Here is a 24,043-nt window from a genome sequence, read left to right on the forward strand (position 1 = left end):
ATCTAAAGATGCACTACAGAAATTCACTCAGCCTCCTGACACAGCATCCCCACCACCTGCAAGCACCCCTCCAAGCCACTCACCATTCTGGCAGCTCACAATCTCCTTCACAACAGCATATATGGGTGGCCCACTCAGCTCAGCTCATGCGAATGAATTGGGAAAAACAATTCCCATTATTAACACCTTGAAAGATATTGTAGATGCAGCCCAGGTTAACATGACAGTATCGTTTCCACATTGCTCAGACTGAACAGGACACAGACTCTTTTGTCAGTGAAGGTAATTACAGTTGGCACAGTCAGGGTGATGGAGAAAGTGAGGACTGCAGATGCTGGAGATCAGAGCTGAAAATGTGTTGCTGGAAAAGCGCAGCAGGTCAGGCGGCATCCAAGGAGCAGGAAAGTCGACGTTTTGGGCATAAGCCCTTCTTCAGGAAACTGAAGAAGGGCTTATGCCCGAAATGTCGATTCTCCTGTTCCTTGGATGCTGCCTGACCTGCTGCGCTTTTCCAGCAACACATTTTCAGCACAGTCAGGGTGATGTCAAGAAATTCTTCAGAAGCGGAAGTGGAAATCATTAAACACAATGGCAGTACAGACTCAGAGGGGTTAATGGCCTAATCCTGTTGCTACTGCTTTCTCCACCGACTGCAGCAGTGCTGAGAGTACATTGGGGCTGTATTGTTTTGATGAAATGAAGGACTGACATGTTAAATCTGTCATGTGTTAGCCATCCCAGGGATAAGCATGAAGCACAGGTAGCAGTGTAACTTACCTGCCCTCCTATTGTCAGATACCCCGTCTGTTTCATTATCTCCTGCAGCTTTTGCTCAATCTCTATACTGTGAACAGAAACAAGATAGGGACGCACACTGAGAAATTTGGAAAACTCAAATTAAATGACAAACATCAGGCTCTTTGCTCAGAAAGCAAGTGCAAACCACCCATCCTAACACACACAGCATTTCACCTCAAACATGTGCGACTAAAACATCTTGTGAAATAAATGTCGAATTCAGCTTTACTCAACAGATATAAGAACCTAAGGACGAGGAGCAGGAGTAGGCCGTCTGGCTCCTTGGGCCTGATCCACCCTTTAATAAGATTGTTTGGTGAGCTCTGCCCCACTTATCCACCCATTCACCAGAACTCTTAATTCCTTTACTCTTCAAATATCTCCCTTTGCCTCAAAAACATACATCGAGGTAGCCCCAACGGCTACAACACCAGTCCCACAGATTCACAAACCCTCTGGGTGAAGAGGTTCCTGCTCAACTCAGCCTTAAATCTGTTCCCCCCTTATTTTGAGGCGATACCCCTTAGTTCTAGTTTCACCCCCAGAGGAAACAACCTCCCTGTTTCAATCTTATCTTACCCCCTTCCTAATTTAATGTTTCGAAAAGATTGCCCCTCATCCTTCTAAATTCCAGTCAACTCAATCTCTCCTCAGGAGCCAACCCACTCAACTGTGGAACCAACCTAGCGAACCCCCTCTGCACCCCACCCAGTGCCAGTATGTCCTTGCTCAAGTAAGGAGACCGACACTGGATCCTCCGGGTTTGGTCTCACAAGCAGCCTATACAATTGTAGCATAACCTTCCTATTATTAAACTCCATCCCTTGAGCAAAGATGGGCAATATTCCATTCGCCTTCTTAATTACCTGCAAACCAACGTTTTGTGATTCACGCACAAGAATACCCGACATTTCACCATTTAATAATAGGCCACTTTGCTGTTCTTCCCACCAAAATGAATGACCTCATATTTACCAACTTTGTCTTCCGTCTGCCCGACCCTTACCCACTCACTTAATCTATCTCTGTCCCTCGGCAGACTTTCAGTGTCCTCTTCCACTCACCTTAGTGTCATCTCTGAATTCTGACACATGACATCTGTTCCCCAATTCCAAATTTATTCTGTACATTGGAAACAATTGCAGTCCCAATACCGGCCACTGACTGCCAACCAGAAACCCCCCCATTTATCCCCACTCTCTGGTTTGTTAGCTTATCAATCTCTATCCATTCTAACACATAGCCATAATGTCATGCACCTCAATCTTATGCAAAGCCTTTTGTGCGGCACCTTATCAAATGCCTTCTGGAAATCCAGATACACCACATCCACAGGTTCCCTGTTGTCCACTCAACACCAAGGTCAAAGAATCATGGAATCACAGCACATGTGGAGGCCAATCAGTCATTATGTCTGTGCTGACCCTCTGAACAAACAGTGTACCTATGGCTATTCAGACAATCATCCAATTCCCTGCATCCATAAACCCTGCTTCTACCACATTACATTCCAGCTGCTAACCACATACTCCATACAAAGGCTTTTCTTGATGTCACTCTTACTTCTTTTGCTTTAATCTCTGCCATCTCATCCTCAATCCTTCACTCATGGAAGCAGTGAATTTCTGTCTCCTCACTTTCGACCCATTCTGATATTGACCACCTCTAGCCAATCGTCTCTTTTCCAAGATCCATCATCTCCAACTTACCCATTTCGGAAAGTGCTCATCCCTCGGTCTATTGTTCATCAATCGTTTCTGCACCCTTACTAACGGCTGTCCTTTCTTCCTGAAGCCTGCTGCCCACGGGGAAAAGCTATCCTCCAGCTGAGGTTGGCCCAGTGCTTTGTGCGGGTTTAACACAACTTCCTTGTTTTCAAATGCAGCTAAGGGAGGTCATTCCTCCATAGGAATCCTCAATTTCCCCTGCCATAATTTCAGAATAATTCCAGAAGGTTTACTCCAATTATCCTTTCGAGAGGAACTTGGTGACTGGGTGAGGAAGTGTTTCCTGACATCAGGTTTGAACTAGTCTTCAACCAGCCTTTTGGTAGATTTCCATGATTTAACAGGATTAACCCACTGTCCCAGCAGATAGGTGTGTTACTGAAGAGTTACTTCTGACATATCCTCACCAACAAGTGCTCGGTCTCTGGAGATCAAACTCACCTCTCTGGTGTACACCTCTAGCAGGGGTTCACTGCACTGTCAATCCAGTCACTTGATTGATTAAGTTTCATTGACATCAGCCTCATGTTGTGTTCAACTGATGTGAAATAACCGGAATATGCTGCTACATTCCTTTGAGGGACGATGATAATGGTTACTCTCTTGGATTTATGCTCATGCTGTGCTACATTTAGACAGGGATGAAATGCTGCCAGTTTAGATGACCAACCTCCCAGGGAAGGCCACCATGCACAACACCAAGAGCTGCCGGTACTGTAGACATCCATGCTGGTGCCAGAACTAACTCTTCACTCACAACCCAAAATCATGAACTCACTTGCAACTTAGGCATACAACAAGGGCCTATCCTGGAGATGACATGGTGAAGGAGGTCTTTTCTTACCTCTCCATGCTCTTCTGCAACAGATACTGAGGCTGAGGGAGGCTGAGCATGTGTCGAGGCCGCGATGGGGCCGGGTGATGCTGTGGCGAGGTTTCTGATGAAGATGACCGGCTGCCGGCATCATTTGCTAAAGGAAGCTGAAGAGCTGAAAGTAAAGAAACACAACGATTACATGGAATACAAACATCCCCACAGCACAAACATGGCTGACACAGAAACCCTGGTCAATTCAGCACCTCCAGAGTACCAGCTGGCTGGTTGGTAAGTAAACAGTGCAGGGCTTTAGTACAACAGCAAATGTAGCTAGCGGGGGGAAGCTGTGCATGGAGCAGTGGGATAGAGAGATCCTGACATGAGGACTGAGGTTGAACATGCGTGTGATAAAGGGAAGCCATGTATGGTGGCGAAAGAGAAAACACATGCAGGGGTGCAGGCAAATAGATGGGCAGAAGAGGGCATGTAGAGGTGAGAGGAGGTCATACACCTGCAGGAGACAGAGGGTAGGACACAAAGAATGGAAGAGGGTGGACAGCATACATGCACGTGGGAAAAGGATGAGAGGAAGTGTGTGTGGGGGTGAGAGGGCGTGCGAGGGGTAAGGAAGTAGGCAAGAGAAGGCGGGGTGTGAGGGGAGAGTGGGCGGGGGGGGAAGGAGAACAGGCAGGAGCGGGAGGGGTGACAGCAAGACTGAGAAGGAATAAAAGGGAGGGCTTGAGGGGATACAGTGCAAAAGCTGTGAGGTAGAGAACATGAGAGCGAGGGGAGGGATCGAGGCTGGAGGGAAAGCTAAGAGAAGGAAACAAAGGCAGAGTGAAATAGAATGGAGTGTGAAAGGGAATGCAGGGGCAGCAGGAACAATGGGGCTGCTGCAGGGATGAGGAGCCGGTTGGTTTGTACCCAGAAAAGGTAGCTCAGCAAGTTTGTAAATTCCATCCCTTCTCGCCTCTGTAACAGTTTTGTCCTGCACCACTCTTCCCCCCTCATACTCTACCTTACCCCCTTACCCCAGTTGCTTCCCTCACTGTAGCAATCCCTCACTGTTGTAACCCACAACTTCACGCCTTCCTAAGGTTCCTGCTACCAATCATCCCCCACCCCTCCCCGTGGTCTGTGTCCCATGTTGAAATGTTGTTTGGGTGGGAGGGGGAGTAGGGGAAGAGGATTGGGTTGTGCACTAGCACTAGGCTAGGCCAGCTTATCACAGTCACTTTGGCAGTCACAGTCAGCAAGGCTCATCCTCAAGATTCAGGAGAGACAGGAAAATACCTTGGAGAGCACTGGCTAGTGCTGTAATCTCTATGACACTAGGACTGAGAAGGAACCCAAAGACATGACATATTAAAATAAACTGGCCAAAACTTGCTAGCATCTGTAGCAAATGTCTGGACACTGCCAGGATATTAAAATAAGGGACAAGACTTTGTGGAGTGTTAGCATTTATCAGTGCTCCACTCCCCTGACATTTCCCTAGGTAGGCAGCCAGCTATGCCAAGGCAACCTACTATATCAATCAGCACAAAGGTTTGCTAAGTGTGCCAATGTTTGTATTTAACAGCAGCTCCAGGATGGTGAGGGAGATTAGGTTACACAGCCTGCAGGGTGAAGGAGTTTCACAATATAAAACACATACAAACCAAATCTTCACCAATATTCGCTGTACTGTAAAATTTGAAAAGAAGATTATATGCAATTGTAACAATACTGGGCAAATTTATGAAGTGCTTTCCTATTTTCTAGTGCTTGTGAACAGCTGTTTCAATTCAGGGATAAACATCGGTCAGGGAACAAGGGAAAATGGTGCTGTTCCTTCTTTCATTAGTGCCATGGGATAATTCACATCCACCTACAGGGTAGATGAGGCCTCCGTTTAATGTTCCATCTGGCAGAGCAGCACTCCCTCAGTACTCCATTAAAGTGCCCACCTTGAGCTTGCTTCAACGTTCTGACACCAAGGTGAGAGAACTACTCACCCATCGACACTGATACATGAAACACATCGAAACAGAGACTGCTTTTAGTGGGGGGGGGGGGAAGCAAAAATCATTTTGTAATCAATACAGAATACACAAGCCATTAACTTACTGATAAACTAAACAAAATGTTTAGGGGGGGAAACACAATAAAAATCTTTAGCAATGGGAACCAGTCACAAAGCTAGATGGAGTTGAGAAAATATCATGATCACTGGCCCACTCCATGATTTGGTCGATTTGCTTCCAAAACTGCTACATCTAGAAAATAGAAGGTCCATTCATAAATTTGCAGGTGTACATCTCTTTGCATTGTGTAGAGAGAAAACTAACCGTGCCATTCTCTCTCAGTCATGCTACAGGATACATTTCAAGACTGCATGCTGTGGTCATGCACAAGAGCAGCCATTTCATTAACAACTACAAAGGAGCATGCATCAGCCAGAGATCAGTCTCTCCAGTGTATGCTTGAGTAGTGAGGAACATAACATGATCAGGATAGTGAGCAGAGGGAAGAGGAAGACAGTAATTAGAGAGACAGAAACAAAGTGAAGGAATGAAAGAATGGAATGATAAAAAACACAGGATGACAGGAAAAGAGAGAGGGAGAGAGGGAGAGAGGGAGAGAGGGAGAGAGGGAGAGGGAGAGAGGGAGAGGGAGAGAGGGAGAGGGAGAGAGGGAGAGAGGGAGAGAGGGAGGGAGAGAGGGAGAGGGAGGGGATGAGAGGCAGAGGGAGAGGATGAGAGGGAGAGGGAGAGGATGGAAGGGAGAGGATGAGAGGGAGAGGATGAGAGGGAGAGGATGAGAGGGAGAGGGAGAGGGAGAGGGAGAGGGAGAGGATGAGAGGGAGAGGGAGAGGATGGAAGGGAGAGGATGAGAGGGAGAGGATGAGAGGGAGAGGGAGAGGGAGAGGATGAGAGGGAGAGGATGAGAGGGAGAGGATGAGAGGGAGAGGGAGAGGGAGAGGATGAGAGGGAGAGGATGAGAGGGAGAGGGAGAGGATGAGAGGGAGAGGGAGAGGGAGAGGATGAGAGGGAGAGGATGAGAGGGAGAGGATGAGAGGGAGAGGGAGAGGATGAGAGGGAGAGGATGAGAGGGAGAGGGAGAGGATGAGAGGGAGAGGATGAGAGGGAGAGGGAGAGGATGAGAGGGAGAGGGAGAGGGAGAGGATGAGAGGGAGAGGGAGAGGATGAGAGGGAGAGGATGAGAGGGAGAGGGAGAGGATGAGAGGGAGAGGGAGAGGGAGAGGATGAGAGGGAGAGGGAGAGGATGAGAGGGAGAGGATGAGAGGGAGAGGATGAGAGGGAGAGGATGAGAGGGAGAGGATGAGAGGGAGAGGGAGAGGATGAGAGGGAGAGGATGAGAGGGAGAGGATGAGAGGGAGAGGATGAGAGGGAGAGGATGAGAGGGAGAGGATGAGAGGGAGAGGATGAGAGGGAGAGGATGAGAGGGAGAGGATGAGAGGGAGAGGATGAGAGGGAGAGGATGAGAGGGAGAGAGGGGATAATGGAGAGTTGGGATAAATAGACCCGTTTCAAGAGGGCAGCTGGTGACTAGCGGATTTCCACAGGGATCATCATCAGACCAAACTGTTCACATTATACATTAACAATCTGAACAAAGGAACTGAGGGCATTGTTGCTAAATTTGCAGATAACACAAAGATAGGTGGAGAGACAGGCAGTATTGAAGAAGTGGGAAGGCTGCAGAAGGATTTGGACAGGGTGGGGGAGTGGGCAAAGATGGGATACAATGTGGGCAAGCATGGGGCTATGCATTTTGGTAGGAAGAATATAAGCTTAGAATATTTTAACTGGGGCAAGATGAGTGGGGAATCTCATTGACGCTTCCCAAATATCAAGAGGCTCGGTTAGAATGGACATGGAGATGATGCTTCCACTAGTGAGAGAGACCAGCACCTAAGGACACAGCTTCAGATTGAAGGGATGAGCGATGAGAAGGAATGTTTTCAGCCAGAGGATGGTGAGTCTGTGAAAACCATTGCCTCAGAAGGCACTGAGCATATTTAAGTGATGGGTTTCAGGGTGAAGTTAACATCTCAGCCATGCTCAAACGCAGAGCGGGCGCATTGGGATAAATAGCCAAACTCTGCTCTTATATCCTCTGGTCTTATGAGAGCAAGAGAGAAGGAAAGTGAGCACGAGAAAGGGAGAGAGGGGAGAGACATGGAAAACAAGGGGGGGGGGGGGGGCAGTGAAATGAGAGGGTGAATGAAAATAAGAGGAAAAGATAGAATACAAGTAAAAAGAGAGAATAAGTGAGGGAGAGCAAAAGTGATAGCATTGAAAATCACGAGAGAGAAACAAGAATAGGAAAGAGAAATGTAGAAAACTGCAGCAAGGAAAGAGAATTTAGAGAATGCGGAATGCACAACATCATGGAGACAATATATAAACCAGCAAGAAAGGGGAACAGAGAAACTTAGGTAGGTGCATATGGTAAATAAGAGATTAGGTACCTGCTCGTTGGGATGGGGCAGGAGCAGGGCTTAGAGTGATCACTATAACTGGATCAGGAAAAGGAAACTTGGATAAATCATAATGTACCAAAACTCTGGCATAAAACATAAAACAATTATTAACGGATAAATTAAATTCATTCAGGAATGAAATCAGCAATGAAACATAAGAGCTGAGTGACAGGCAAAAGGCAAATGGGTGAATTCACACACTCTGAAGTCTCTGTATCCCACAGCAGAAGCCTGGCACCGAGTAGGAAACAACACAGGGGAGACCCAGGGTCCAGTAAGTGAACTATCTGCTCACCATCAATTACAAAACTGGGCCACTTTCCTCAATACTCAGATTGGGAAAAACCTTCCCCACATCAACTGCTTTAATATGAGAATATCACTCCCAAAAGCAAAATAAGAGCTCATTTAAAAAAAATCACAAACTTTCTTCCTCCTTGACATAAAAGCAACGTTTAAACCTTTATTTTATTTGTTCACATCAGTATAGAACTAGATTCAGAAGAAACTGCTACATAATTGTTAAAATAAAGTCATTCTTATTTGTAATTTCACATGGATGTCAACTCTCAATGTGTATGTTGAACATAGACAGAGGACAAGTAATGGAAGGGGAAGGAACAGGGGCAGGCTGGATTAACTGGACTTGAGCAGCTCCTGACAGTAGCTCTCCACAATACACAAACAGATTCAGTGAAAAACCCCACAACACCAGGTCGCTGTCCAACAGCTTTATTTGGAATGACTAGCTTTCAGAGCGCTGCTCCTTCATCAGGGGGTTGTGAAGAATATGATCATGCTCACACAATTTCTAGCTGAAGGATTACACACACAGGATAGCCACCAGATTAACACGCACGTACGGTCCTTCTCCCTCTCCACCTCCTATGTGTACAAGTACCTATTCGACAGAACACAGGGCATGAGGTCCTGTGCACTGTGTCGCTAGGATTCACCGACCACCATAGATGGCAAAGGTAGAAACCGGGCCAACATTCAAGAGGGATTATGATGGATACCGGACCAGGCTGGGTGAATGGGATGTGAATCATTTGCCTGGTGTGGAGATGAATCAATGTCACTAGGCCCATTTCCACTTTCTGCAATTCTGCTTCTGCCCTACGTGAACACAAAGTTATCCTTGGACACGCTAAAATACAGAAGCACACATCAACATTACCACAATCCTCTCCTGGCACAACTTTACAGCCCACCACAGCAGCTGAAGGAAGTTACATTCAATTAATTTATAAATCTGGAAGAAAGAGGGGAACCCAGTAACAGTGGTCACAAAACGGCTGGACTGTTTTAAAATGACTGTGACTCATTAGTGTCCTCTGCCCTTTTTACCTGTCCTGGACTCCGAGACTCACAGCAACATGCTTAGCTGTTAACTGGGTTCTGAAATGGCTGAGTAAGCTCCTTGCAGATTGCAGGAGATTAAGAACAGAACCTGACATTGTCACCTTCAGTGTTTAGATCAGAGGGAAACCTGAAAGGTCAGACTGGTGCTGGTGAAGAGGTCCTGCTCCTCAGATGCTGTCTGACCTGCTGTGCTTTTCCAGCACCACAACTTCCAGCATCTGCAGTCCGTACTGTCTCTCGGTCAAACTTGCTTATACTATTGGGGGACTTAGAGTCATGCAGCACAGAATCAGACCCTTCAGTCCAACTCGCCCACACCAACCTGATATCCCAATCTAACCTAGTGCCATTTGCCAGCATTTAGCCTTCCTATTCATATACTCATCCAGTGTCTTTTAAATGGTACAATTATACCAGCCACTATCACTTCCTCTGGCAGCTCGTTCCATACACACACACCACCCTCTGCATGAAAACATTATCCCTCAGGTTCCTTTTAAGTCTTTCCCCTCTCACCTTAAACCTATACCCTCTATTTTGAGACTCCCCCACCCTAGGAAAAAGACATTGGCTATTCATCCTACCCATGCCCCTCACGATCTTATAAACCTCTATAAGATCATCACTCAGTGTCCAACGGTCCAGGAGAAAACAGCCTCTCCCTACAACTCAAACTTTCCAGTCCCGGTAACATCCTCGTAAATCTCTTCTGCACCCTCTCAAGTCTGATTTGTTCCAAAATTGAGAGAGTTATCCCAGATTTTAATGCTACCAGCAACCTCACCTTAGCATACTCACTGAATCACACCTAACACTGATATCTCCGACTGATCACCATCCCGAAATAGGTCCTGCCCACTGACCTGACAAATCCTTGCCAGAGGCAGCAGCACGGTGGTGTACAGTCTGCAGCGGGCAACCCTGGCACTTCTCGACACGGACCTCCCACTCCACGAAGTCCTGAAACATCATGTCAAACCTGAGCTCAGAAACCTGCTGCTAGTTACAATCTCCCTGCCTTCTTCATGTTGAACACCAGTTGAAAGGAGCACCAAGAATAGCAAGTGCACAACATGAACTCTGGGTCTGGAATATCAATTAGGAGAAGGTGAGCACTGCAGATGCTGGAGATCAGAGATCAGAGTGTAGTGCTGGAAAAACACAGGTCAGGCAGCATCCGAGGAGCAGGAGAATCGACGTTTTGGGCATAAGCCCTTCATCAGGAATTCTGGAATGTCAATGTCCATCTAGTTCCTGTTCCTGAGGATATGTCTTCCAGAATGAGCCAATCTTAATTAGAACAGATCCCAAACAGCTACTAAAACAAAACCATACTGGAATCTAGCCAATGCATTGGAAAGTTGGCTTGATATGTCCTGTCCACAAAAATCAGGTTACATCCAATCCTACCTAGTAACAACCCATTAGTCTATTGCTGATCATCAGTAACTTATTTGGGAGTGGGAGCCTGCCGAGGAGGTGGATGGAGCAGTGGGTATAAACCTTTACAGTCAGGGAATGGGGCCCCCTCAGTTGGGAGTCAGAGCCTTCAGGGAGGGCATGGACTGGCGAGTATAAAACATTCCAGGCCAGAATTTAGGCCCATATGCCCAGGACTCTGAGCTTGTGAGGGAGGTGAACAGAGCGGTGAGTATACAAGCTATTGGGTCGGAATGAGAAAACAAAATCAGAGCGATGTCACAGGAAAGCAGCAATCAGACTGACTGGTAAGGAACCTACCAAAGAACGTCCTCATAAACCGCAGTTATTTTAACAAATATTATTCAGGGGTAACATTAGCTAGTAAAACTAAGGAGGTTTAGGCAAGAGTAAAGAAGCTTTAATAATGGCAGGTAGGGGCATTAGGAGCGTCCGGCCACAAGTAGGCACCCAGGTTGGCCATGTGTGCAGGAAGTGTTCCCAACTGCACAAAGGTGAACTCCGGGATTCAGAGCACAAGCAGAGGCTGGACACACTGCAGGACATCCGTGAGACTGAGACGGTAATGGATATCACGTTTAGAAGGGTGGTCACACAACAGCTGGAGGAACGGGGGGAATGAACAAATCAGTTTTCCATTTGCAAGCTGAGGAGGGTGCTGGTACCTCCGAGAGGGCACCACAAAGGGCTGACAGTCCAAGAGGGCAGGGTGAAGAAAGCTCAGTGATAATAGTAGGGAATTCATTAGTTAGGGGACAGAGAGGTACTTCTGCAGCTGCAGACATGGCTCCAGGATGGTGTGTTGCCTCTCTGATGCCAGGTTCTGGATTAGTGGTGCTGGAAGAGCACAGCAGTTCAGGCAGCGTTTCGGGCAAAAGCCCTTCATCAGAAATAAAGGCAGAGAGCCTGAAGGGTGGAGAGATAAACTAGAGGAGGGTGGGGGTGGGGAGAAAGTAGCATAGAGTACAATGGGTGAGTGGGGGAGGGGATGGAGGTGATAGGTCAGGGAGGAGAGGGTGGAGTGGATAGGTGGTAAAGGAGATAGGCAGCTAGGACAAGTCCGGACAAGTCATGGGGACAGTGCTGAGCTGGAAGTTTGGAACTAGGGTGAGGTGGGGGAAGGGGAAATGAGGAAACTGTTGAAGTCCACATTGATGTCCTGGGGTTGAAGTGTTCCGAGGTGGAAGATGAGGCGTTCTTCCTCCAGGCGTCTGGTGGTGAGGGAGCGGCGGTGAAGGAGGCCCAGGACCTCCATGTCCTCGGCAGAGTGGGAGGGGGAGTTGAAATGTTGGGCCACGGGGCGGTGTGGTTGATTGGTGCGGGTGTCCCAGAGATGTTCCCTAAAGCGTTCTGCTAGGAGGCGCCCAGTCTCCCCAATGTAGAGGAGACCGCATCGGGAGCAACGGATACAATAAATGATATAGTGGATGTGCAGGTAAAACTTTGATGGATGTGGAAGGCTCCTTTACGGCCTTGGATGGAGGTGAGGGAGGAGGTGTGGGCACAGGTTTTACAGTTCCTGCGGTGGCAGAGGAAAGTGCCAGGATGGGAGGGGCGTCTGGTGGTGAGGGAGTGGCGGTGAAGGAGGCTCAGGAAACTTCAACCCCAGGGCATCAATGTGGACTTCAACAGTTTCCTCATTTCCCCTTCCCCCACCTCACCCTAGTTCCAAACTTCCAGCTCAGCACTGTCCCCATGACTTGTCCGGACTTGGGGAGGGGTTGGATGGGATTGGGGGCGGGGTTGGACTGGGTTGGGGGGGCAGGGTTGGACTGGGTTGGGGGGGCAGGGTTGGACTGGGTTGGGGGGGCGGGGTTGGACTGGGTTGGGGGCGGGGTTGGACTGGGTTGGGGGGGCAGGGTTGGACCGGGTTGGGGGACGGGGTTGGACTGGGTTGGGGGGGCAGGGTTGGACTGGGTTGGGGGGGCAGGGTTGGACCGGGTTGGGGGACGGGGTTGGACTGGGTTGGGGGGGCAGGGTTGGACTGGGTTGGGGGGGCAGGGTTGGACTGGGTTGGGGGGGCAGGGTTGGACTGGGTTGGGGGGGCAGGGTTGGACCGGGTTGGGGGACGGGGTTGGACTGGGTTGGGGGGGCGGGGTTGGACTGGGTTGGGGGGGCAGGGTTGGACTGGGTTGGGGGGGCAGGGTTGGACTGGGTTGGGGGGGCAGGGTTGGACCGGGTTGGGGGACGGGGTTGGACTGGGTTGGGGGGGCGGGGTTGGACTGGGTTGGGGGGCCAGGTTGGACTGGGTTGGGGGCCGGGTTGGACTGGGTTGGGGGGGCGGGGTTGGACTGGGTTGGGGGGCCAGGTTGGACTGGGTTGGGGGCCGGGTTGGACTGGGTTGGGGGGGCAGGGTTGGACCGGGTTGGGGGACGGGGTTGGACTGGGTTGGGGGGGCGGGGTTGGACTGGGTTGGGGGGGCAGGGTTGGACTGGGTTGGGGGGGCAGGGTTGGACTGGGTTGGGGGGGCAGGGTTGGATGGGTAGGGGACGAAGTTGGGGTGGGGGCGGGGTTGGACTGGGTTGGGGGCGGGGTTCCAGAGAACATCCCATGCAGACCCAGAGCCCTCCCCTCTGCCTGGGGAGAGGAGACAGATATTTGAGGAGAGATTGAGTTGGTTACCAGAGTGGAGAAGATTGGTGGGGAGTCTCACAGAAATCTATAAAATGTTCTCGGGACTAGACAGGCTGGAGATCCGAACGGGGGAGGGAGTCCAGCACCAGGAGTCCCTGCTTAAGGATAGCAGGTGAACCTTTCCGACTGAGATGAGGAGCCTGTGGAATTCACTAGTTAACATGGTTGAGACCAAAGCATTATCTTTTCAGGAAGTCAGACGTAGTTCTGGGAGACTAGTGATCTCGGGCTTTGAGAGGAGGGTGGGGTTGGGTATTGAGCTCAGACATTAACAATGATCAGATTGAATTGTGGAGCAGGTTTGAGAAGTCAAATGTTCGAATGTTTCTACATTCGATCCTCCTACAAGGGAATCCTCCTCTCAGCATCTACCCTGACATGGCCCCTTCAAAATCTTCGATGTTTCAATGCAATTACCGCTGATTCTTGCAACAAAGCTTCACCAATGCAAAACCTTCCTTCATATGACAACCCTTTTATTTCAGCTATCAACTTAGCAAACCTTGTCTGAACTTCCTCCAAAGCAAATATATCCCTCCGTAAACAAGGAGACCACAATTGTACGCTGTAATCAAGGTCTGGTCTCAGTAGTTGTAACACGATTTCCCTACACAGAGTGAAATTGTTCATGTACAACACAAAGATGCCAACCAAACCTGTTCAGTCTCACTATCACTAGATTAAAACATTCAGTGGTGTTCAAAATTGTCTCATGCTCCTAACCAAACTTTATGAAGAACATATTTTGGACACCAAGTTTACAACTGAAACAAAATGTAATAATGTGATTATTCTAAAACAAAGATAAACAAGGTAATCTAATTAATGTCTACAATCTACATCCAACCTTCTTTGATCATTACCCACATCCCTGCCACACACCAACAAAATCATACATGCAAATCAGCAGATAGGATTAGTTAAAAAGAAAATTTAATTCACCAGTTCAATTAAAGTGAAGAATACCAGGCCTCATGAAATCCTTGGACAATGAATTGTTCACAGGCACATCGTACTGTTTATCTTGTTTGACATCACTGATGAATGCAAATAGCTTCAGCAATCTTGCAGAAATATTTAGTTTCAGATCCAGATTCTTTTCTCAAAACATTCAACAATTTGATAAATACAGGGAAGACAGCATAAGAGAACTGTCAGCAGCCTCCTCTAAAAAGCTGATTAAAACCTACATTCTCCCCCTTTTTAAAACAACACTAACCGTGGTTAGATGATTAGTGTTGGTCCTCCCTTGACTGACTAAATCCATCATCCAAACAGTGACTGACTTGAGCATAGCAATAGCTTCGTGCCAAATTTACTGTTCGAGTCTTTAAAGCAGTAAATAAGTTGTATTACTTTCCAGGACAGTTCCCAACAGATATTATCAGCGTTTGTTCTTGCTCTTTCAAAACAAGTAACTGTTGGAAGTGCAACTCTTAACTTCGAATCACCGTTCCAAACCATACAAAAGAGAAAAGAGCAGGAAAATGATTGATAATCTCGCCATAACTTTGTTTTAAGTTTCCCCTTTTAAAGTTTGTTTTGCTTTAAAGTTGTGCTTTTCTTAATACCATCTTCCCTCATTGTAAGTTACATTCCTTCCTGACGCCACCTTACAGCGTTGTGCATCTCTTCACAGGCTCCTTGATTGTCATAGCTCTTGTGTCTATTCTCTGCAGTCAGTCATTTCTTTCTAAACAGTTCTTGACTCAGGTACTGAAGTAAACTTCATTTTAATCTGTTTTTTTTTACATTTCTCTGCTGTTTATCTTGGATTTGTGAGGGGCTCCTTGGATTTAGTTCTTTAGACATTCCCTGTTGGGTTTTATTCTCCAGGACTTTACGCGTACAGGTACAGTGGTTAAGGAAGTTGGACTGTACTTGTATTGCTCAGTAAATTCCTTGAGACCTCTCTGCAAGTATGAAGCCACGTTTGTTCACTGCAGCTGTCCTGGTTTTAAATCGCCATTTACTTCAGGGTGAGGAATGCATGAAACTGCACACGTACAGCACAGTATTTCAACTTTTACACTGGCTTTTCCATATAGAAATTATACTGAAATATCTAGCTCTGTTTTTACCATTAATCCAACAGGAAACTGTGCTTCATGTAAAGCTACAATTTACAGGAATGCACCACCAATACTCTGTTCTCCATCAATTGTGTGGTAAAGCCCAATATTCCATTCACTTAATTACTTCCTTGCTGTATGTTGATATTGAGATCCAATATAAGGACACAAGACCCCAATATACTACACAAGTATGCTGCTTCCCTCCAATAAATAATATGCCGCTTTTCCATTCGGGCTATGAAACTCCCTCATCTCACATTTTCTCAAATCGCCCTTCAGTCGGTAAGGTTTTGACTACTAATTTAATGTGGGAAAAGAGCTGCCACCCTGCCTACCCATAACAGGCCCACACAGAACATAGGAAAGCAAACTTGGCCAAACTATTCCAGAAACACCCAGAATGCCTCAGCAGGGACCAAACAGGCTGACAAGTGAAACCACTCAGCACTTGCAGACAGGGGAATACGCTCCCCAGCACCCACTAACACAGTCAACACAGCTGTCCCAAAGCCCCGAGGGAATCTCATAACCCAGCCACATAAAGAACAGGTCAGATACAGAGGCACCACCGAGGACCTCACTCCCTGGACAGGAACAATGGCAGCACCTTAACTGGTTCAATAGAGAGATTCTCACCTACCAGCAGAGAGATCTGGAATCTCCTGATCACACTGATACTGCCAGGGTGCTGTATTGCATCGAGAGTCAGGACATTCATCTGATAACTGTTTTCCGATTAGCATTGTTGTAACTAAATTACTCCATTTCCAGGTACATTGTATCGTTCCCCATTTTAATTAACCTTATTGTACAGGATTCCTATCAAACCCGGCTTCATCCTCAGCGCGAGGATGTGAATTCTCAGCTACCTGGACAGACTGTCTCTGCTGTTTCAATTACTCTTCCGCGATATTGCCGTACTAATAAACTGTTCGTCAATTTCACTTCAAACTGTGCTTTGTGATCTCTAATTTATTGGTGTAATTTCTCTGACATTTAACCGATCTGTGATCCCTGTAATACTGTATATCACACTGGTGAACATGAGGCAGTTCATTACACCAACTAAAACCATCCAAACATGAACATTGATGGTGTGTGTGTCTGTGTGAGAGACTGAGCTTTGCTGTCTGAACGTTAGCAAGTGCTGGTGCCAGGGTCATTTTCAGTGAGGTTTTTTCAATCTATTTTAAAAGAATTCTGAAGAGATAATGCATTTTCAACGCACTATACCTGACTCCCCAGTCCTGAAGGATGGCAGAGTACAACGCCATGCATGAGTTTTGGAAAGAATCGGAAAGGTCTGTAGCATGGAAACAGGCCCTTCAGCCCAACTTGCTCATGCCACCCAGGTTTCACAATTTAAACTCATCCCACTTGTCTGCATTTGGCCGCTATCTCTCCATCCCTATCCCGTCTATGTACCTGCCTAAATGGGTCTTAAATAACAAAATTGTATTTGCTTCTGTTACGAAGGTGAAGGCATGTACTATACCTTTGAGAGAGTGTGAACGCTATTCTGAACTGAGAGATTACAAGCACCTGTGTATATGAATAGATGGCAGTCTCAGAGTGTACTGGAAAACTGAAAATATGTCACATTTGGCTGCAAAATAGATACCTGAATTTTGGTTGCTGTTTCAACAACAATTCAAATTTAACTGATTAGTTTAAACTATGCCCCAGGATGCTAAAACCTAATTGCGTTTGAATTTATTGTTTTGCCAACATTGAACCAATGAGGCGACCTGATGTTGGGGATGTAAATATGCGGGGGTTTTGAAAACTGGAGAGAGAGCTAAGAAATTAGGAAGCACTCTCTATCAAAAGGTATCGTTGCACATGAAACATTAGATTCCCTACAGTGTCGAAATAGGCCATTTGGCTAACAAGTCCACACTGACCTTTCGAAGAATATTCACTCAGACCCATTTCCCTACACTTACCCCTGACTAATTCACCTAACCTACACATCCCTCAACACTATGGGCAATTAGCATGGCCAATTCACCCTGACCTGCACATCTTCTGGATTGTGGGAGGAAACCCACGCTGATGCAGGGACAATGTGCAAACTCCACACAGGCAGTTACCCGAGGCTGGAATCGAACTTGGGTCTCTGGTACTGTGAGGCAGTAGTGCTATCAACATATTCTCAGTAAAAAGAAAGACCACCTAGGGAGATCTTCAACCAGAAGAAGTCAGACGCCAAAGACAACAGCGGGTGTGGGGCTTTGAAATCAAGTTGATGTAATTTTAACAAAGTGTCTTATTGAAATAACATATTGTTATCGAGTTGGAGGCAGACAAGCAGCAGTTAGGAGAAAAGGGGACTTCGATTTACAAATAGTTGTTTAATGTTCACTTTCAGAGTTAAAAAATAAATTGATATATTTTCCTTAAATAGTGGAATTTGGGAGTTCTCGGTCACTCAGATTACGAGCTGAGGTGAACTTTTCTGGGTGTCTGGTTGAATTAACAGAGGGGTATTACTGCTGTGTAGTAGCACCTCCCCAACTACCTCTGGCAGCCTGTTCCAGACACTCACCACCCTGTGTAAGAAAACATTTCCCCATCACTCCCCTCTCACCTTAAACCTATACCCTCTAGCTTTCGATTCTTCTACCATGGAACAGCTGGAGACTATCTATTCAGCAAGGCCTCTCATGATTTTATATATCTCTATAAGAGCATCCCTCAGCCTCCCACACTCGAGTGAAAAAGTCCCAGCTTATCTAACCTCTCCTTATAACCCAAACCTTCCAGTCTAGGTAACATCCTAGTCAATCCTTTCTACATTGTTTCTAGTCTAATAGTAACCTTTCTAATCTACAGCAAACAGAACTGCACACAACACTCCAAATGTGGCCTCACCAACATCTCAGACGGGTTGCAGTAAGATATCCCAACACCTATGCTCAAAACTCTGAGAAAAGCTAGCATTCTGAAAGCCTTCTTCACTGCCCTGTCTACTTGCTACTCCATTTCTAAGCAGCTATGAACCTGCACTCCTAGATCTCTTTGTTCTATAACAGTGACCAGGGCCCTACCATTCACTGTGTAAATCCTGTCCTTGGTGTGATCTACCAAAATGCAACACCTTGCATTTGTCTACATTAAATTCCACTTGCTGAACGTCCTCGACCCACTGACTCCATTGATGAAGATCTTACCGTATTTATTCCCAGATAACCTTCTTAACTATCCACCATGTCCCACCAACCTTGGTGTAATCTGCAAACTTACTAACTATACATCCTCAATTCTCATCAAAATTATTACATGAATGATGAATAACAGCGGACCCAGCACATATCCCTGCAGCACACTGCTGGTCACTGGCCCCCAGTCTGAAAAACAACCCTCAACCATCAACCTCTATCTTATACATCACACCAATTTTGTATTCAATTAGCTAGCACTCCCTGAATCTCCCTGAGATTTCACCTTGCTAAATAACCCACTGGGTAGTACCTTGTCAGAGGCCTTGCTGATATCCACACAGACACTGGGCAGTACCTTGTCAGAGGCCTTGCTGATATCCACACAGACACTGGGCAGTACCTTGTCAGAGGCCTTGCTGTAGTCCACACAGACACGGGGCAGTACCTTGTCAGAGGCCTTGCTGTAGTCCACACAGACACTGGGCAGTACCTTGTCAGAGGCCTTGCTGATATCCACACAGACACTGGGCAGTACCTTGTCAGAGGCCTTGCTGATATCCACATAGACAGTGGGCAGTACCTTGTCAGAGGCCTTGCTGTAGTACACACAGACACTGGGCAGTACCTTGTCAGAGGCCTTGCTGTAGTACACACAGACACTGGGCAGTACCTTGTCAGAGGCCTTGCTGAAGTCCACACAGACACTGGGCAGTACCTTGTCAGAGGCCTTGCTGTAGTCCACACAGACACTGGGCAGTACCTTGTCAGAGGCCTTGCTGATATCCACACAGACACTGGGCAGTACCTTGTCAGAGGCCTTGCTGATATCCACACAGACACTGGGCAGTACCTTGTCAGAGGCCTTGCTGTAGTACACACAGACACTGGGCAGTACCTTGTCAGAGGCCTTGCTGTAGACCACACAGACACTGGGCAGTACCTTGTCAGAGGCCTTGCTGTAGTACACACAGACACTGGGCAGTACCTTGTCAGAGGCCTTGCTGTAGTACACACAGACACTGGGCAGTACCTTGTCAGAGGCCTTGCTGTAGTCCACACAGACACTGGGCAGTACCTTGTCAGAGGCCTTGCTGTAGTACACACAGACACTGGGCAGTACCTTGTCAGAGGCCTTGCTGTAGTCCACACAGACACTGGGCAGTACCTTGTCAGAGGCCTTGCTGTAGTACACACAGACACTGGGCAGTACCTTGTCAGAGGCCTTGCTGTAGTCCACATAGACACTGGGCAGTACCTTGTCAGAGGCCTTGCTGTAGTACACACAGACACTGGGCAGTACCTTGTCAGAGGCCTTGCTGTAGTCCACATAGACACTGGGCAGTACCTTGTCAGAGGCCTTGCTGTAGTCCACACAGACACTGGGCAGTACCTTGTCAGAGGCCTTGCTGTAGTACACACAGACACTGTCTACCACACTGCCCTCTTCTACCTTCTTAGTCACCCCTTCAAAATACTCTATCAAATTCATCAGACACCATTTCCCATGCAAACGCCCGGCTGACTATCCCAAACGAGTCCTTGCCTCTCCAAATGCCTATAGACCCAGTTACTCAAAATCCCCTCCAGCAACGTCTCCACCATGGTATGGATGTTAGGCTCACTGGTCTGTAGTTCCCAGGCATCTCCCTGCAGCCTTTCTTAACTAATGACACAACATGAGCCAGCCTTCAATCTTTGGGCACTTCACCCTTGGCTGTCAATCTCCACTCAGAGCCCTCAACTTCCTCCCTAGCCTCCCACAAAGTCCTGGGATACACTTCATCAGGTCCCGGGGAATTATCTACCTTAATGCGTTTTAAGGTCTCCAGCAGCCTCCTATTCTGCAGTGTGGAGATTCTTTAAAACATCACTATTTATTTCCTCAAGTTCACTATCGTATCCATATCTTTCTCGATGATAAATACTTACAAGAAATATTCATTTCGGATCTCAGCCATCTCCTGTGGCTCTGCACGTAGATGACTTTGTTTATCTTAAAGAGGCCCGAGTTACTCTTTTGCTGTTCGTGTTCTTGCAGAATCTCTTTGGATTCTCCTTTACCTTATCAGTCAATGCCATCTCATGTCCTCCATTCCACCTCCTAATTTCTCTCTCAAGTGACACCCTCTACACGCCTCAATGAATTCACTGAATCTCAGCTGCCTATACATATCAGATGCCTCCTTCTTATTAAAGACCAGGATCTCAAGAACCCTAGTCATCCAGGGTTCCCTACTCCTGCCAGCCTTACCCTTCACTCCAACAGGAACTCTGAAACCTCATTAACTCATCTTTGAAAACCTCCCACTTCCCAGATGTCCCTTTGCCTGCAAACAGCCTCCCCCAAAATTCCTGTCAAAGATCATCAAAATTGGCCTTGCCCCAATTTAGAATTTTTACTTGTGGACCAGACCTATCCTTTTCCATAGCTGTTTTAAAACAAACAGAATCATGATCACTGGCCCCAAAGTGCTTCCCTACTAACATGTCCGTCACTTTCCCTGCCTTATTTCTCAAGAGAATGTCACCTTCTCTCGTACGGCCATCTACATACCGTATGGGAAATACTTCCTGAACACACTTAAATTTCTCTCCATCCAAGCCCTCAACACAATGGGATGCCTCGGAAAGTTAAAACCCTGTATTACAGCCCTATTATTCTTGCAGCTATCTGTAATTCGCTGACATATTTGTTCCTCAATCTCCCGTTGACTACTGGGGGGGGGGGTGGCTATAGTACAATACTATCAAAGTCATCTCCCCTTTTTTATTTCTCAGTTCTACCCATATAGATTCGGTGAAAGAGCTCTCAAACATGCCCTCTCAGTACTGCCACAAGGTGCTCCCTAATCAAAAACGCAGCTCCCCCTCCTCTCTTGCCTCCCCTTCTATCCTTCCTAGAGCATCTGTATCCTGGAACATTCAGCTGCCAGTCCTGTCCCTCCCTCAGCCACATCTCCATAATAGCTATAATATCCCAGTTCCATGTACCTAACCATGGCCAGAGTTTACCTGTCAGGCCTCGTGCATTAAAATAAATGCAGTTTAATCCAGACTGCCATTGCTTCCTGCCATGCTCTTAACCTTCCCTGTCTAGTACTGGGATTATCAACACTGCCTTTACTGTTTAACCTGCTTTCATTAACCTCGGTAGTGTACACAACCTTCTCTTTTGTAGCCCTCTGCTTTGGATCCCATCCTCCTGCCAGACTGGTTTAAACCCTCTCGAGTGGCTGTCCCAAATCTCCCTGCCAGGATATTGCTCCCGCTCCAGTTCAGGTGTAACTTGTACAGGGAGGAGAAAGGGAGGACTGCAGATGCTGGAGACCAGAGCTGAAAAATGTGGTGCTGGAAAAACACAGCAGGCCAGGCAGCATCCGAGGAACAGGAGAATCAAAGTTTTGGGCATAAGCCCTTCTTCAGGAATGAGGCTGGTGTGCCAAGCAGGCTAAGATAAAAGGTAGGGGGGAGGGGCACTGGGAATACGATAGGTGGAAGGAGGTGAGGGTGAGGGTGATAGGCCGGAGAGGTTGGGAAGAAGATTGCAGGCCAAGAAGGCGGTGCTGAGTCTGAGGGTTGGGACTGAGATAAGGTGGGGAGAGGGGAAATGAGAAAGCTGGAGAAATCTATATTCATCCCATGTGGTTGGAGGGTTCCTAGGCAGAAGATGAGGCGCACTTCCTCCAGGCGTCGTGTGACCAGGGTCTGGCAATGGAGGAGGCCAAGGGGGAGTGCATCGTCAACCTTCCCCTGCAACTGCAAGTACAAAACTTATGCCCACACCACCCCCACCCTCCCCCTGCCACCTCCATCCAAGGCCCCAATGGATTCTTCCATATCCGTCGCAAATTCACCTGCACCTCCACACACATCATTTACTGCATCCGCTGCACCTGATGTGGCCTCCTCTACATTAGGGAGACTGGCCGTCTACTTGCGGAACGTTTCAGAGAACACCTCTGGGACACTCGGACCAACCAACCCAACCACCCCGTGGCTCAACACTTTAACTCCCCCTCCCACTCCACCAAGGACATGCAGGTCCTTGGCCTCCTCCATCGCCAGAACATAACAACATGACGGCTGGAGGAAGAGCGCTTCATCTTCCACCTAGGAACCCTCCAATCACATGAGATGACTGTAGATTTCTCCAAATTCCTCATTTCCCCTCCCCTCATCTTACCTCAGTCCCAACCCCCGGACTCAGCACCGCCCTCTTGATCTGCAATCTTCTTCCCGACCTCTCCGTCCCCACCCCCTCTCCGGCCTATCACCCTCACCTCCTTCCAGCTATCGTATTCCCAGCACCCCTCTCCCAAATTCCCTCCCCCCTACCTTTTATCTCAGCCCGCGTGGCACACCAGCCTCATTCCTGAAGAAGGGTTTCTGCCCGAAACGTCGATTCTCCTCTTGAACAGGTCACCTCTATCCCAGAAGAGATGCCAATGATCCAAGAATCTGAACCCCTGCCCCCTGCACCAACTCTCAGGCCACATATTCACCTGCCAAATCCTTCTGTTCCTACTCTCATTAGCATGTGGCACCAGAGGTAGGCCTTGGGTCCTGCATCTTAACTCCCTAGAACTCCTGTTCAGGACCCCATCCCTTTTCCTATCTATATCATTGGTACCAGTATGTACAATGACCTCTGGCTGCACATGCAACAGCTCAGAGAGGGCCTTGACTCTGGCACCAGGGAGGAACCACTCCATCCTAGAGGCTTGACTGTGGTCACTGAAATACCTGTCTGTGTCCCTGACCAGCGAGTCTCCTACTCCTCATGCTCGGGTGGACTTTGCTAAACCCTGCTGTACAGCACAGCCAGTTGTGGTACCACAGGTCTGCCTGCTGATGCTATACTCCTGAGAGGCTACCTAAGCTTTCGTGACAACTGCTGTTAGACTCATTGTGTTAGGTTCTTTTCCCAAGGTTTCACCCAGGAGGTACAATTCGCACACACTACCTTCTGCAAACAGTGAAAGTGTATTAAAGTGTGTACAAGCTGGGTGACCCCCTCTGACCCTCTTCGCAGGCGTGGGAGGTCGCGTCAAAGTGAGGCCCTGAACAAAGGAAACACATCCCTCACAGTCCATCAGCTTCGCAAATTCTGTATCTACATACTCCTTCTTCGGAGTCAAAACAGGTCTAAAGTGTTCTTTTTAAACATTCTATCACTGTCCTCCGGTTTCTCGCAGGACGGATTCCTTTCCCTGGTTAGTTTCTGCCCCCATTATACTTGTAGAATACCTTGGGGATTCTCCTTCACGGTACTCACCACTGCCTTCTCCTAGCTACTTTCTTAAGTTCCCTTCTGCACTTTCAGTACTTGTCTAAGGGGCCCATTGATAGGCCCCCTTTGTTACCTGTTCGATCTCACTCTCTTCCTTTGTAACCAGCCCCGACTATTCCTCGATATGCAGCCTTTACTGGGCTTGTGGCACTGTCTTTCACCCTAAAGGGGATATGCCAAGCCTGGACTCTCATTTCTCCTGCTCACCTTTCTGAATGCCTCACACTATTCTGGTGCAGATTTA

General features: G+C 47.7%; 1 protein-coding gene across 2 annotated transcripts in view; it reads right to left on the reverse strand.

The window, feature by feature from the left end:
* The window catches only part of map2k7 (mitogen-activated protein kinase kinase 7), a 120,403-nt gene that overhangs the window by 58,645 nt on the left and 37,715 nt on the right, over positions 1–24,043 (reverse strand). Inside the window, exons 2-4 of one of the 2 annotated variants that reach the window (XM_060854863.1) lie at positions 7,820–7,867; positions 3,370–3,514; positions 778–844 (exon numbers count right to left, since the gene is read on the reverse strand). In XM_060854863.1, the coding sequence (XP_060710846.1) occupies positions 778–844; positions 3,370–3,514; positions 7,820–7,867 (260 nt within the window). The remainder of the gene's footprint in view (positions 1–777; positions 845–3,369; positions 3,515–7,819; positions 7,868–24,043) is intronic. The other variant, XM_060854864.1, reaches the window with a different exon arrangement.

Source organism: Hemiscyllium ocellatum, chromosome 45 (assembly GCF_020745735.1).
Source record: "Hemiscyllium ocellatum isolate sHemOce1 chromosome 45, sHemOce1.pat.X.cur, whole genome shotgun sequence".
Lineage (NCBI taxonomy): Eukaryota > Metazoa > Chordata > Chondrichthyes > Orectolobiformes > Hemiscylliidae > Hemiscyllium > Hemiscyllium ocellatum.